The following is a 13,611-nucleotide window of genomic DNA, read 5'->3' on the forward strand; positions in this document are numbered from 1 at the left end:
GTTACTCGATCTATTTCATCTTTTATACCTCATTCCCTTTGCTAACACTAGAAGTGTAGTTTACTTTTTTACCAATTTATCTTTTGCAATAGCGAGTGCTTTATTTGGTACTGGTATTTGGTACAGCAGATCGAAAAAAGTTGTTAGGAAGTAAATGTTGAAAGCGTATGTCCCCCACTTGCAATCCCCACATAAGTCCCCCACATGGTAATCGAGAATATTCATAGTTTAGAGCATTTTTTGTAACTAAAACATGGTGATGGTGCTTCTGAATCAGCATAAGCTAGCCGAACAGTGCACCACCGACAGTCTGCAGACTATTTATTCTTTGTTTTTTTTTATTTATTTGGTACAACAAAAAATGTATACATTGAAAAATATATATACACAACTAAACAAGGCCCGCTCTACTGCAGGTCAGGTTGCGTTGGGGGCACAGTGACAGTGGTGCTGTCAAGGCCCTGGCTGCTGTGGCTGGGCAGGAAGCCAGCTGCCGCGAGCAGCCGATAATTTGCACTCAGAGAGTGGGGATCATCGGGCTGCTCCACAACAAATGCTTCTCTGAAGCGCCGCTTCCTGCCCCCACAGCGATCACCAGACCCTGGCAGCCACCTCTTAATAAAGTTGAGGGCCTCCGCCTGGTTGCACCCTGCTTTTTGGCAGATGACATCTGCATACAAGAACAGAAATACCATAGTACACATGAAGCACTGCAGTACAGAGAATACACAAGGGTACACACATAAAACAATGAACAAGTCTAACCTGTCACTAATCTACAGAGCCTCAGGTTCACAAAGGCCCTTTTCTCTTTTCTGCCATGAAGGCTGTACAGCACTTGCACATCATGTGCCAATACAGCCTTCATGGCATTCACACCAATTTCTCGGAGGCCACGTCCCCCAATCTGCAGGAGGTGCTTGCGCTGTAAAAAAATTCAAGAAGCATAGATGGGATAAACGCAACAGCACATCGAAATGTTTTCATGATAAAAATCTGCAAGAAGAGGACACTGAAAACAACAGCTTGAATTTTGGGGCATCACAACATTTCGTTGTTTTTTACGCTAACTTCAACTCACTTGACCTAAAATGGTTTCCACATCAGCCCTCTCACACTCAGTGTGAGAACCTTTCAGAGTCCTTCTCTGAATGCAGTTTCGCTGTTATGAAATCAAATACAACACTGTTATAACCCTTAATAAATATTGATTCTAGCTATGAAATAGTATAATTACTTTGTACAGTGCTCAAATTCCAATACACGTTTCTTCGAGGTTACAATGTCTTTGCCTGAATGTTGACCAGGAGTAGCTTCTACAGGTGAAAAACGATAAAATATGTGGAGTTCAAAAAGAAGCTTGGACATGTTTTTAATCAATGCATTGTAAGCAGACCACAACAAGATAAATGAACATGATCAAGGCGTACTAAGAGGCAACCTTAGAGCGACCAAATCTTGGTCATAGATGAAACTGATAGAAAAATAAAGGTCGCACTAGATGGTCGCACCATTTGCTGTTTATATTTTTCTGTGATAGCCAACAAAGAGGCATGTCGCTATAGAAATCTCATCACAATAAACAAAGGTGCATTTTTCTTCACACTGCGAAATTGGGTGCATGTTAGATTTTTAAAAAAGTAAGAAATCGGCTAACACAAGGCAGGGTGAACTGTAGCTCAAAGTAGAGAGAGCCGCAGCGGACACGAAATAGGGTGATAAATGAACAAAATTACTGAATGTCTGTTTTAAGCAGGCTATTGCTAGTCACTGCCCATCAAACACACGATGCCGCCTACATCGTCTGCTAGCTTAGGACAGTTCACTCGGACTTCACAGACTATAGTAAATACAGTCGAATTTCATTAATTCCAACACACTTAATTCGAACTGACGCTGTGGTCCTATCAAAGCTATACCGCGCTCCGAAAATGCTCTCAGCACCCGGCCCAATCCTGCGGTGGCACTTCAGACACCTCATCGCTGTGCTTGAAGAAGAAAATGAAGAAAAGGAAAAAAAAAGACTGCGGTGGAATGTTTGCCAAATGCCAATCTGCGACATTCCTGTGCCCCGCTTCGGCTTTTTCCGTCCCTGCCACGTAGAGACCCTTCTCTTAACACTGCGCATGAAGAGAAAGAGGAGAAAAAAAGCTGTCGCAGAGAGTTGGCTCTCTCATGCCGATCTGCAATGCGCCGGTGTCACGCTTTCCTGTTTTTCATTCCTGCTATGTAGAGACTCTTCTCCTTTTAACACCGCGCATGAAGAGAGAAAAAAAAAAAAGCTGCCGCGGAGTGTTTCTCTCTCGAATGCCGATCTGCTTGTCTCCAGGTGGAGACGCTCCTCCATTCTCATCATGCGCTGGCCACGCTCCGGCTGCAGCGCAGATGGTAACAGTGGAAACACAGTTGTCTTCGAAGAGTGTCAGCACTGGACATTGCCGCGCGCAACTTCTTTTGCCAGGAGAATACTGAAGCCGAAGTACAAATGCTTTGCAAACTGCACGCAAAACTTGTTGACTCGTTGCAAGGCCAACGTGTACAGACATGTATTGACTACGTTAATTAATGACGGATGTCCTGTAATTTGTGAATAAAACTTCTCCATGCACATGCATCACTGCATGGTGAGCCCTCTGCTCATTTACCGTATTTACTCTATTCTACCGCGCCCTCGATTGTAACGCGCACCCGGTTTCCACGACAAAAAAAAAAAAAAAAAACTAAGACATCGGTTGCAACGCGCACCCTTTTTTCTCGTTGGCCCGCTTGATCACACCACTCGCGAAAACGACTCTTTTTGAGAGCGTCTTCCGTTTAAATATGAAGTACGGGGGAAGCTTATGCCTATCTGACGTGCAACAGAGCATTGCTGTCACTCTAGTTTTACCGTGGCCCGATGTCAGTACACAAACTTGCTTCGCCCCCTTCTCCTAGACGGTTGTGGTGCCAGGCATGTCGAAGTAAAGAGGCGTGTGATCGGCATTCCCGATTTGCCCAAGCAGGTAGCCGTTGTTGTGCCGCAAGTTTAGGAGGAACCTCTGAAGACTCTGAAGCTTTTCTTCGTACTCCTCCGGCAACTTCCGGCATATGCCCGTTCGCCTTCGGAGGGAAAAGCCCTTTCTCTTCATAAAGTTTGTTAGCCAGCACCTGCTCGCTTTAAAATGGCTCTGCATTAGCCCTTTTTCTAAGGCTAACTGCATAGCCTGCACTTGGAGCAGTTCTGTCATCACGGGCCGCTGTGCCGCTCACCGATTAATCACATACTCGCCGAGCAGCTCTTCAATTTGTGGAAACCGACCCTGCTGTGGTCCACTGAAGCCTTTGCGTGAATCTTTGCTGTCGACAATATTCTGCTTTTGTTTCCGCCAGTCCCGCAGGCACGTTTTGGGAACTCCGAATGACCGCGATGCAGCCCGATTTCTGTCCGTTCCGGCACACGCGACGACTTTTCTTTTAGAAGCAGCATTGTGGTGCACTCGTCGAGTTTTTGGAGTCGGCCCTACCATGCCGTCGATGCTAATGTACTACAAGATGACGAACTCCTCAGCACACGTATGAAGTGCCGCGCATGGGAAATACATAGGCAGAAATGACCGACGCGCCATGCCGACGCACGTAGGGGGCGGCCATTTTGTAAGTGGCGATGGCAATAGAATGACCATATTCATTTTTTTTTTTTCGTACTCGATTCTAACGCACATGCGATTTATGAACTCTCTTAACCGGAAAAAAGGTGCGTGTTAGATTCAAGTAATCACGGTAACTTTCATTATTTTGAACTTCTTTTAATTTGAACAAATTTTCTGGCCTCTTTGAGTACGAATTATTCATATTCGACTGTAGTACAGTGGCTCATGAGATAACCTGACTAGTTTGTTTCCCGAAACACAGTATCTTAAAGCAGTACTAAATTTCTGCATGTTACATAGGCATATTAAAAATCAAGAAATATACACCAAAGCCGCAGCCACAGCTTTACTCTGCACAGCTGCCTCTGCTGCCTCCGCTTCTCCAATTGTACCAGCAGGCAGCCGGGGAAGGTCAGAGGGGCGCTGTGCTGGCTGGGCGTGCTGAGGCACGGACAAGAGCCGTACCTTGTGCTTCAGCTGTCGCACCTCCTGCAGAACCTCTCTTTGTTGCTGCCGGATGCCAAGTTGGATCCGCAGGATCCGTAGCAATAGAGCTGAAACATACAAGAGTACATACCATATTTACTCGCACAATTTGCATCCTCACATAATTTGCTCACAATATAATTAGCCAGCCTGCTTTACTACAAGAAACTTTTTGCTCGCATACTTTGCCCTCCCCAACCAGCCCGAGCCACCTTGCCAGCACACACACAGACACATTTGACTTCATGATGCTCTGGTCAGGCACATCTCTTGTCGAGCAGGCGAGTGCAGTCTTACACAAAATGGACTGAGTGCAAGGTCCCTTCTTCCATGAACTTTTATGCTTTCCCTAGAATATCGAACTTGAAAACTGAAACCTGTTTATGTGTAGTTCGAAATGCCTAAAGGTTTGCCTCCTATCTTCCCACCTCTTCCACGGCAAGAATGTATTCTCGAGACACAGCACAGATGTTGAATGCGTGCAAGGACCTGTCACATCAACTAGATGAGGCAGGTTTTCGCACTCTTTTTTTTTTTTTTTCGGTTTCGCCATCTGGCCATTGCGTTTTTACCGTTCCTTGTGATAGGCTACAATAATTATATACGAGGCAGATTGCTGTTATAAAGCTTACCGAAGAAAACTGAAACCGTGCTACCGCTAAGCACATCAGCGTGGAGTTCTTCGACATGCAATATTCAGTATGGGAGCCAGCAGAAGAGTGCGTTGAATAAGACTTAGCATAGAAGCTTGGGTGTGTTGGTTAGATATCGGAGGGAACACAATGCAATAGAAGACTGGGACAAGGAATGGACACACACACACATGAAGGGCGACACACACAGCACTGTGTTGGCATCGCGCTTCCTTGTCTGCATCTTACTTTACGTTGGGTTCCTGACAATTATTGGAGAGTACTTATGTTCTCAGGTATAACCCTGTTGTGGGAACTGGTTTTTGTGAGCACTGTTCGGAAGAACTTCAAGAAAATGGGGGCATTTGAACAGGCTTAGCAAACAAATGACAATCCGCTTTGAGACAGCTGTGACAGCGCCTGCAACATATATTCCCAGTTGAGCTTTTAGGCAAGCGATTCCTACTAGCTTCGCACATGACCGGATTGACAAAAAAAGTACACATGAAACGCGAGTATATACCGCATTTGACTCTGTAGCTTTGATGAACCAGGCAGATACACAAATTTATCCAAAACTCCATTGATTCTGTTGCAAAATTATTCAACAAACAAATTGCGATGTTATCCATGTTACTATACGATTGTGGCACTTTACCATTGCAGCTTTCCAGGAGGCACACATAGTGCAGCGTTAGTTCACCACTCGCAGTTAATTGTATGCAGTAGGTTGCTCACAGCAACTGACTGCATGCAATGGTGAACATCTTGTATGCTTGCACCGCTGCTTCAGCATGCTGGCTGCTTCCCATACGACTATCAATTAATGTTCACAAAATTGGGAAGATGAAGAAAAGACTACACAGTGCCCTCTGGCCACCCTATACTCCAAACCTCCAGCCAACAAACAAACAAAAGAAACAGAAGTATGCAAATGAATATTATTCCTAATGCAGCTGGAATGGAGTGTAGTTTTCACCAATTCTGTGTGTTTAGTCAATATGGAGTGAGTTAACTCCATAAAGTAGCTTTTCTCATAACAGTGTTCACTCTATTGTAACACAAGGAGTGACTTCATAGCATCTAGAAGGAAAAATAGAATCTTCAGTATTTGATAGAAATGTGAGGCTCTACTTTAAAACAACAATAATCTGGAAAAAGAACTCATTACATTCGAAAAAAAAAAAAGGTAGCACAGTTGATCCCCTTTACAAGAGACACTGATGTAACAGACAAACGGGGATAAGAGACACCAGTGTGCAGGCTGACATTTGGCCCATCATGCATCAGGCACTCCGTAGATGCGCCTGTGCAGCCGGGAGCCCTGCAGTCAAGCATGCTGAGCAAGACTGTTGACCACTGTACAATAACACATTGCCACAAAATTTTAAAACTTCATTTCACAGACTTCTGCAAAAGCTTCTTACACTCTTGCATAATATTTGCACAAGCTTCTCTCATTCTTGCGTGATTTTCGTCAGAACATATAAGTGTTGGAAGTTGTATGTCCCCAAAAACTTGCACAATACAAATAGCATACATTAAAGTCTATCACTTAATACGTGCATAGTGTAACAATGAAAGGAAACTCACGCATGGTTTGCTCCAAGCCTTCCCCGTGCGGTGCCTCCTTGAGCCTTGGAGAGCACTGTACAGCTAGAGCAAAGTAGCATCAATCCAGTGTTAATGGCAGGTTAACAAGACAACAAAACTAACCCCCATATTCATAAACGCTCCCCGACTCGACTTTCACCCTTCACTTGACAGAGTTGAGCACTGTGCCGCTGCTCGTTTGAAAGCGACGCTGCGCTACTCGAGAATCACAGCAGATTATTGCTGACATGCAGCAATTTTCTCTGCTTAGAGACGGCGCTCCCATCAGCCATCTCAAGTGAAGGTGAAGCGTTTAGTGGAGGGACGTTCTAGAATACAGGGGTAAGATTCGTTGCAAGAACACTACAATAGACACACTTAATTTTTACACTTCATCTATATTGTACAGCTACACACATTCTGCATCTTTATAATGCAACATATACATACAGGCTTATAAAGTAAACACTGTAGGCTGCTCAAATAACACCTACACAAAAAAATTACCCAAAAGTGGCCATGCGCAAAGTACTTTTATTTGAAACTCACAAAACTTTTGCGGTGATGGAGAATAAATAAGACAGGTTACGCTTGGAGGCACATGAGACCTTCGCAGCTTTCATAAAGTACAAAAAACAATATGGTATGTGTGTGTGTATGTACGCATGAAGCTTCAGCCTTCACATACGGTTTCTTGAAAGAATCGACTATGAATTTTATGGCACCTGTGTCCTTCAGCGCAATTGAAAGCCTGCTGATCAGTGTGTGCAATTGTGGAATAGTTACATGGAAAATGGCGTGAAACACCTAAAATCAAATTTTTCTAGCTAGAAAATATGCAGCTGTGTATACACAACACATGCTGCAAACAGTGGGAGGTGACCACAAGAGTTATTTGAGTGTAAGCGGCAGTATTCCGCATTCATGCACCCCGCCATTTTCAACTGTTGCCCAAAAGCAGCACCACTTCAGCGTGCTACTTTTTTTTTACATCATAAACAGCACGGAATACAGCAAGGATGAAAACAACACATGCAATTAAATTTTGAGCACTATTTATGGTGCGCATGATTGATTGATTGATATGTGGGGTTTAACGTCCCAAAACCACTATATGATTATGATAGACGCCGTAGTGGAGGGCTCCGGAAATTTAGACCAGCTGGGGTTCTTTAACGTGCACCTAAATCTGAGCACACGGGCCTACAACATTCCCGCCTCCATCGGAAATGCTGAAACCGATGGAGGCGGGAATGTTGTCTAGTCTAGTGGCTAAGGTACTCGGCTGCTGACCCGCAGGGCGAGGCGCCCTGAGGGTCAGCAGCCGAGTACCTTAGCCACTAGACCACCGCGGCGAGGATGATGCGCATGAAAAAAAAAAAAAATAGGCCTTTGTACAACGACGAATTCATAATTTGCCTTCACGGACCTTCTGTTAGGCTGCACCACATACAGATTTTTTGTGGCTTTCAAAAGAGATTTGAAAAAAAAAAATAATAACCGTGTTTACTCTCGTCATGAGCGCACTCACTAAGTCACCCTCATTTCAGTCGCCAAAATTTTGAATTTTTTTTTCTTCCACATATTAAACACACACCTTACGTTCATCCGCTGAAGTCCCACGGGCTTCCCCCCCCCCCCCCCCCCCTTGCCGCCTTCGCTCGCTGCCACGTGCCATTTTATTTTTGTTTCTATTTGTTCACGGAACGTCCCCTGTCTTTTTTAATTATCTCTTGTAACATATGTGGCATTATCTTGTTCCTGAGGTGCCACAGGTGCTCTGCTATGTAGATGCACCATTAAACTAGTATTTTTGATCAACTGTGCATTTCTGATGTTTACCTTGCAAGTACGTAAAACTGGCATGCTTCTTGATCTACGATACACATGTGGCTTGTCTCACTTTGAAGGAAAAGTTAGCATACAATGGTGTAAATGCTTAGAATTTGAAATATTGAGGCAGCAGCACACCCGAGATGATCATATGGTAAAGAAACAAGTGCTGCCTTATTACTGGCAAGTTGTCACTTATATGTACAAATAAATTTTGCGAGCTAAAAAAAGTACAAAAGCACAGCGAGGCTATGATGTGGTTCAACCTGTGGATTCGCTTCATTTATCACGCCATATGATGAAGCTTCCTTTGGTAAAACTGCTCAGATAAGAAAAAGAGTTTGCTGTCCAATACAGCAACTATACAAAGTGTGCACGTGCATCTCGCAGCGCCTTTTCGTCACTTCCGAAATAGTAGGCCACGCAGAGGGAGCAGAGCTTAGGGTGTTTCTTCGCTGAAAGTTATCACCTGAAATTGAGAACGCACATTCCGATTTTCCTAAAAGTACCAGCGTATTTGGCTGGTGCAGATTAACAAAAGCTACTTGAAGAAACTTTGCAATATTTGCATCTTCAGGTGCAACTTCATTACGGGTAAGTGCCATAGCCAAGTATTTACCTGCAAACAGATATAGCTTACCAAGATACTGTACATACAAACTTGTCCGCAGTTAAAATCATGATGGCGAGGAAGGCGGTTAAAATCGTGATGGCGATCGCGGAGATTTTATATTGCATTGAAACAAACTATAAAGAATGGGAAACAATATTAGTTCATTTTGAAGTATAGTCGATCGGTTCAAGTTGGGCATCAGGATTTTTTTTAATTAGTCAATTAATTCTATACACGGTCTCTATCATGTTCAGTGACTCCACTGTACATTAGCGTACAACAAAAGCAAAATACAAAGTGAAAAGTGTGTTAAAGCATACGCGAAAAATAAAGTGATGACTGGCATTACCGTGGCACACACCACGCAGTCGCTATCTGCCTTGTATAATATTTTCCTCGACTATTTCCACAAATTGCAATCAAAGAGGCTCAAGCTCAACCTCAGCACTGTTTAAAACACTTGGGGGGGGGGGCAATGCTACTTTGGTGGCGTAGGCCGTGACAATATATTCATAATATTATATCTCTTGTAAACTTGCCTAGCTCTGCACGACTAGTTTTCGATGGGAGCAGCTGCCCTTCGCACATCCACTCTTAAAATTGCGGCTCGAGAGATTTTGAGCTTTCACTTGTTTTTGGGCCAGGCAATTTGTAGTGAAAGCAAGATAATAGGCCCTCAGAGGTTGTGGCGGGCAGCCGATGTACGCTGTGGCTGGTATATGTGTCGCACATCTTGATTATCTGGTCTTGTATCGAGTGAACGAGCGAGGCCTTTCCTAATCCAATGAGCTCATTAAAGTAAGACAACAAAAAACCACAATGCTTCCACATCGTTCACAGCAACAGATGACGAGCCCCCAACAAACCGCACTGCAGCACGTGAACTGCCGTAGGTACCCAGGGAGCTACCACGGCATGGCGGGAGAGGGCGACAACGGCAGAAGTGACATCACAAGAACACTATGTATAAAGGGGACATTTAAAGACTTTTTTCCCATTTTTAAACTTCGTGCACTGTTCTGTCACAATTTATAGCTCAGAATAGTTGTATTTTGAAAAGGGCACTAATTCATAAGCCCAATGGTTCAAGGATGGGTGCATTTAGGGGGCCCATTCTACGTTTTACTTATGCCCTTCAAGAACTTGCTTACAGGGCCAAAGTCCTGTTTCAGAAAGAACACGCTAGTGCGTGGCCAGCAGTCCGTCAAGCATTAGTGCTGGTGAGATTTATAAATGCAGCGCATGAGCATCCTCATCTGCTACTTCTCTGCTCATGCTCTCGGGGCTTACTTACGAGGCACGGTCCTTCGCACTTTTCATTTTCACACTGTAAATCAACTCATACCAACTCTGCCTTCCATTATTTATTAAACCAATATTTCATGGTCACGAGGACGAGCTTAAAATGTTTGCTACATCAGACCTGAACAGCATTTTGAGTCATCGAAACTTGCTAGTTGCAGCGAGCATTATGCGAAAAATATGATGTGCTTTACGGTGACAACTTGCAAAACACTGCAGCAACAATTAAAATCATGCATTTTTTGTGCTCACAGGAAATCCCTGAAGCAGGAGGCACTGGGATAGATAAATTGCGCAGCTAAAATACGGATGCGCTTTCCAATGCTGTCATGCGTACAGGCGGAGATGGCAGACAAAACTGGGCGCACCCCGATTCTATGCGCATGCGTCCCATTCACAAGCCTCGCTGCCAGTTAGCACCACATGGCTCACTGTCCATGAGCTCGCTTGTTTCCTGTAACAGTGGACCATACGGTACACCTATTTAAAAATGAGGATAGAATGTATATAATGCAGCATCTGATGAAGCCATGACGATGTGTTGCTGATGAAATCTGGAACTCTAGTTAGTACCCTTATTGTTAACCAGCCGACCGACTAGCAAAAAGATTTGCGACTGAAATGATGGCATCTACACCTGCCCTTAAAGGGACACTGAACAAAGTTTTTGCCGCCGAGATTTTCAGCCAAAGCAAAAGATTGGGCCATGAAATTAATAGACAATAATAATTTCAAGCAGAAACTACGAAAACATACTAAATTTAATGAGCCTTTTACAAAATGCCGCGTCTAGCTCTTAGACACGGCGTTTTCTAAAAGGTCGCGACATTTATTTTTCAGGTTTTTTTTTTGTTATTCAAGACAAATCTACGGTGCATTGTTCACAGAAAACAAAATTGCCTCGGTAAGACTTCTTTGCGAGCAGCTTACTAATTTTAAGGCAGGCGCGTTGATTCGTGAACTGAAGGATGCGAGTGATCAATCTTGCCTGCTAGTGGCTAGGCGACAAAGGATTTACCTCATGTCCTGGTGTAGCTAAGTCACGCAAATGGAGCAGAAAATGTGCATTATCATTTATTTCAACTAAATATCACACGTATGTGACTTATTGCCGGTGACAGGTGATCAGGATGAAGTCGACAAGTTGCAAATCTGAACAAGAATTCACTCGAATGAAAAACCAACCTATACTCACGTGCACGGTGAAGTCGAACACGTCGTCCGTCAATGTTGTCGCTGATGCCCGAAGGAAAAGAGAAGAGGACAAGCGACGGGGTCGTCTCTTTCTATAAAGTCGGCGGAACTGCCAGAACGGCCAACACAAAAGGCATCGGGTTGACATTCCTCCATCTGGGCATCAGTCGCTCCACCCGGGCATGCAGCTGCTACTGGTTCTACTACTATCCTCTTCCCCGTGCCTCTTCCCGACATTGCAGCGTTGCTGCCATACTCGCGAACCTTTTTAAATTAAAGCACGCAATCATGTATTATCGTGCGCCATAAACAGTGCGCCGGTACATGAGATCACGAAGCGCGGTCCACGCCATCACAAGAGCAATCAGAGAAATGAAACAAAGAAAACAAAAATGTATAAAATATTTTGTCTCAATACGATCCGCAATCCAGTTTCCTGCAGCGGCTTTTGGCTCTGTATGAACGGCCAAGCCAGTGCTAAGCCAAGCTTGCGTCCCTGATCAGCTGTTTGTTTCCATCGAGAATTCAACAGTGAACTGGCAATTTGTTTAGATGATATTGCTAAAGGGCTTGAAATTGAATATTTCTCTACGTACTACTGCTGTACTTTTCCTCTCTGTTTCCTGATCACAGTGATGAGATTGAGGAGGTTACAATTTAGAAAACAGCAAGTGCAGCTCAAGCATTGCTAGTATCGCTGTTTCGGTAATAAAATGTTACAAAGATTTTGCCCCGCGACCTGCTTGCCGTGTTCGAGCACCCAGTAGAAACTTACGGTGCCGCGTTTGAAAGAGTTGAATAAAATTGCAATATTACGAAAGAAAGGCTCTGAAGCAACATCGCATTTTATCAGGCCTACACCTCCCACACCTAGACGAGTAAAACTCGTCGATATTATCTTGCAAAGCTGTGTATAATATTTAAAACACATTCTTTAGCCCACGATGAATTGTTCTCTCGTGTGGCTTCTCCATTTGGTACTGTCATGTTAACTTACAAAGGCAACTTTCCATATTTAGTATCTTTAGATGTTGCAAAAGCTTGACACGTGGTGTGTATGCCATACTGATAATTCTCCTCGTAACCTGGGTCCGCCTCTTTAAACAGCGTCGCATTTTATTGTTCGCAATTGTGTTTGTTTTATACTCTAAGCGAGCTGTGTGATTTCATCAATATTCACGAGTGTTCCCTGACTATACAAACACGTGCGTCTTATTTGGTGCGGTGCACGTTTGTATGTAGCAAAAAATGTCATTTCGTCAGCGTGTGTCTGCATACACTTGCATGCCCTGCAGTACGTGTACATAATTAATGCAGTAAGGACTGCAATGCATAGCCTTGCATGGGACATATATTCCATGCACCCTCAGAGAAATGTTGTTTGTTATGAGCCTACTGTTTATCATTACATTTTTTTTTTCGTTAAAGTTTCATCTCCATATAAAGCAGCTGTATACAGGCACAAGCTTCAGCAGCTTCCTCGTTGTTCCATTTTAAATAAAAACACCAAGCCTACCCGAATCAATGATCTGTTTGCTATCATTACTGTTATGTGTTCTACGATGTACACAAGGACAGTAGTATACAAAAAATAGGGAGGGAATTGAATGCCCTGCCTGCATGGCTGCGCCCTTTCACAAGATCAGGCACTGCGCTGTGAAGCTTCCTACCGGCCTGCAGAAATTCAAGGGAGCGTACAATAGCGTGGTTCAAGAGGACTTGTGGGGAATACTAGACACACTGGGTGTAAAAGATGGAGTCACTAATCATTTAAAGGAAATCTATAAAACTAACAAGGTAGTTAAAAAGTGGGAAAAACAGGTATCCAAGCCCACAGTGGTGAAACGTGGACTTAGGCAGGCGTGCCCACTGTCACCCTTCTTATTCATGATGTACCTACAAGGATTAGAGGCAAGGGGACTTGGCTTCAACCTCTCTTTAGTCAAACAATGAAAACTCATTGATCAGGCACTACCAGCATTAATCTACGCAGATGATATAGTGCTAATGGCCAACAACAAGGAAGATTTGCAGAGGTTGATGGACATCTGCGGTAATGAGGGAGATAGGTTAGATTTTAGATTCAGTTAGGAAAAATCAGTAGTCATGATTTTTAATGATAACAAAGGTAGTGAGCTTAGAATACAGGAAGTCACGCTAGAGATAACAGATAAATACAAATAACTGGGCGTATGGATAAGCAATGGGACCGAGTACCTGAGGGAACACGAAATATGCGTGACGACTAAAGATAACAGGAATGCAGCAGTGATGAAAAATAGGGCACTGTGGAATTACAATAGGTATAATGTTGTGAAAGGAATATGGA

General features: G+C 43.7%; 1 protein-coding gene across 3 annotated transcripts; it reads right to left on the minus strand.

Annotated features, from left to right (window-relative positions):
* Positions 1–320: 320 nt before the first annotated feature.
* LOC142765171 (uncharacterized) lies at positions 321–12,622 on the minus strand. Of its 3 annotated transcripts, none has more exons than XM_075865751.1 (5): positions 11,284–12,622; positions 6,341–6,395; positions 3,957–4,183; positions 766–925; positions 321–670 (listed from the first exon to the last, which is right to left on the minus strand). In XM_075865751.1, exons 1-5 carry the CDS (start codon positions 11,428–11,430, stop codon positions 408–410), a joined length of 852 nt encoding a protein of 283 aa, XP_075721866.1. In that variant the 5' UTR covers positions 11,431–12,622; the 3' UTR covers positions 321–407. The 3 variants fall into 3 exon arrangements, with proteins under 3 accessions (XP_075721866.1, XP_075721867.1, XP_075721868.1); XM_075865752.1 differs by having other exon boundaries at positions 4,095–4,183; positions 11,284–12,057; XM_075865753.1 differs by having other exon boundaries at positions 6,341–6,403; positions 11,284–11,424.
* Positions 12,623–13,611: the final 989 nt, after the last annotated feature.

This window comes from Rhipicephalus microplus, chromosome 6, assembly GCF_043290135.1.
Source record: "Rhipicephalus microplus isolate Deutch F79 chromosome 6, USDA_Rmic, whole genome shotgun sequence".
NCBI classification, from domain to species: domain Eukaryota; kingdom Metazoa; phylum Arthropoda; class Arachnida; order Ixodida; family Ixodidae; genus Rhipicephalus; species Rhipicephalus microplus.

Coding starts and splice junctions, on each gene's coding strand:
- LOC142765171 (XM_075865751.1), bottom strand. CDS start 11,430: ATGTCAACCCGATGCCTTTTGTGTTGGCCGTTCTGGCAGTTCCGCCGA. Junction 4,184..6,340: donor AGGCTTGGAGCAAACCATGC/GTGAGTTTCCTT, acceptor TGTATGTTTCAG/CTCTATTGCTACGGATCCTG. Junction 926..3,956: donor AAGCTGTGGCTGCGGCTTTG/GTGTATATTTCT, acceptor ATTTTTTTACAG/CGCAAGCACCTCCTGCAGAT.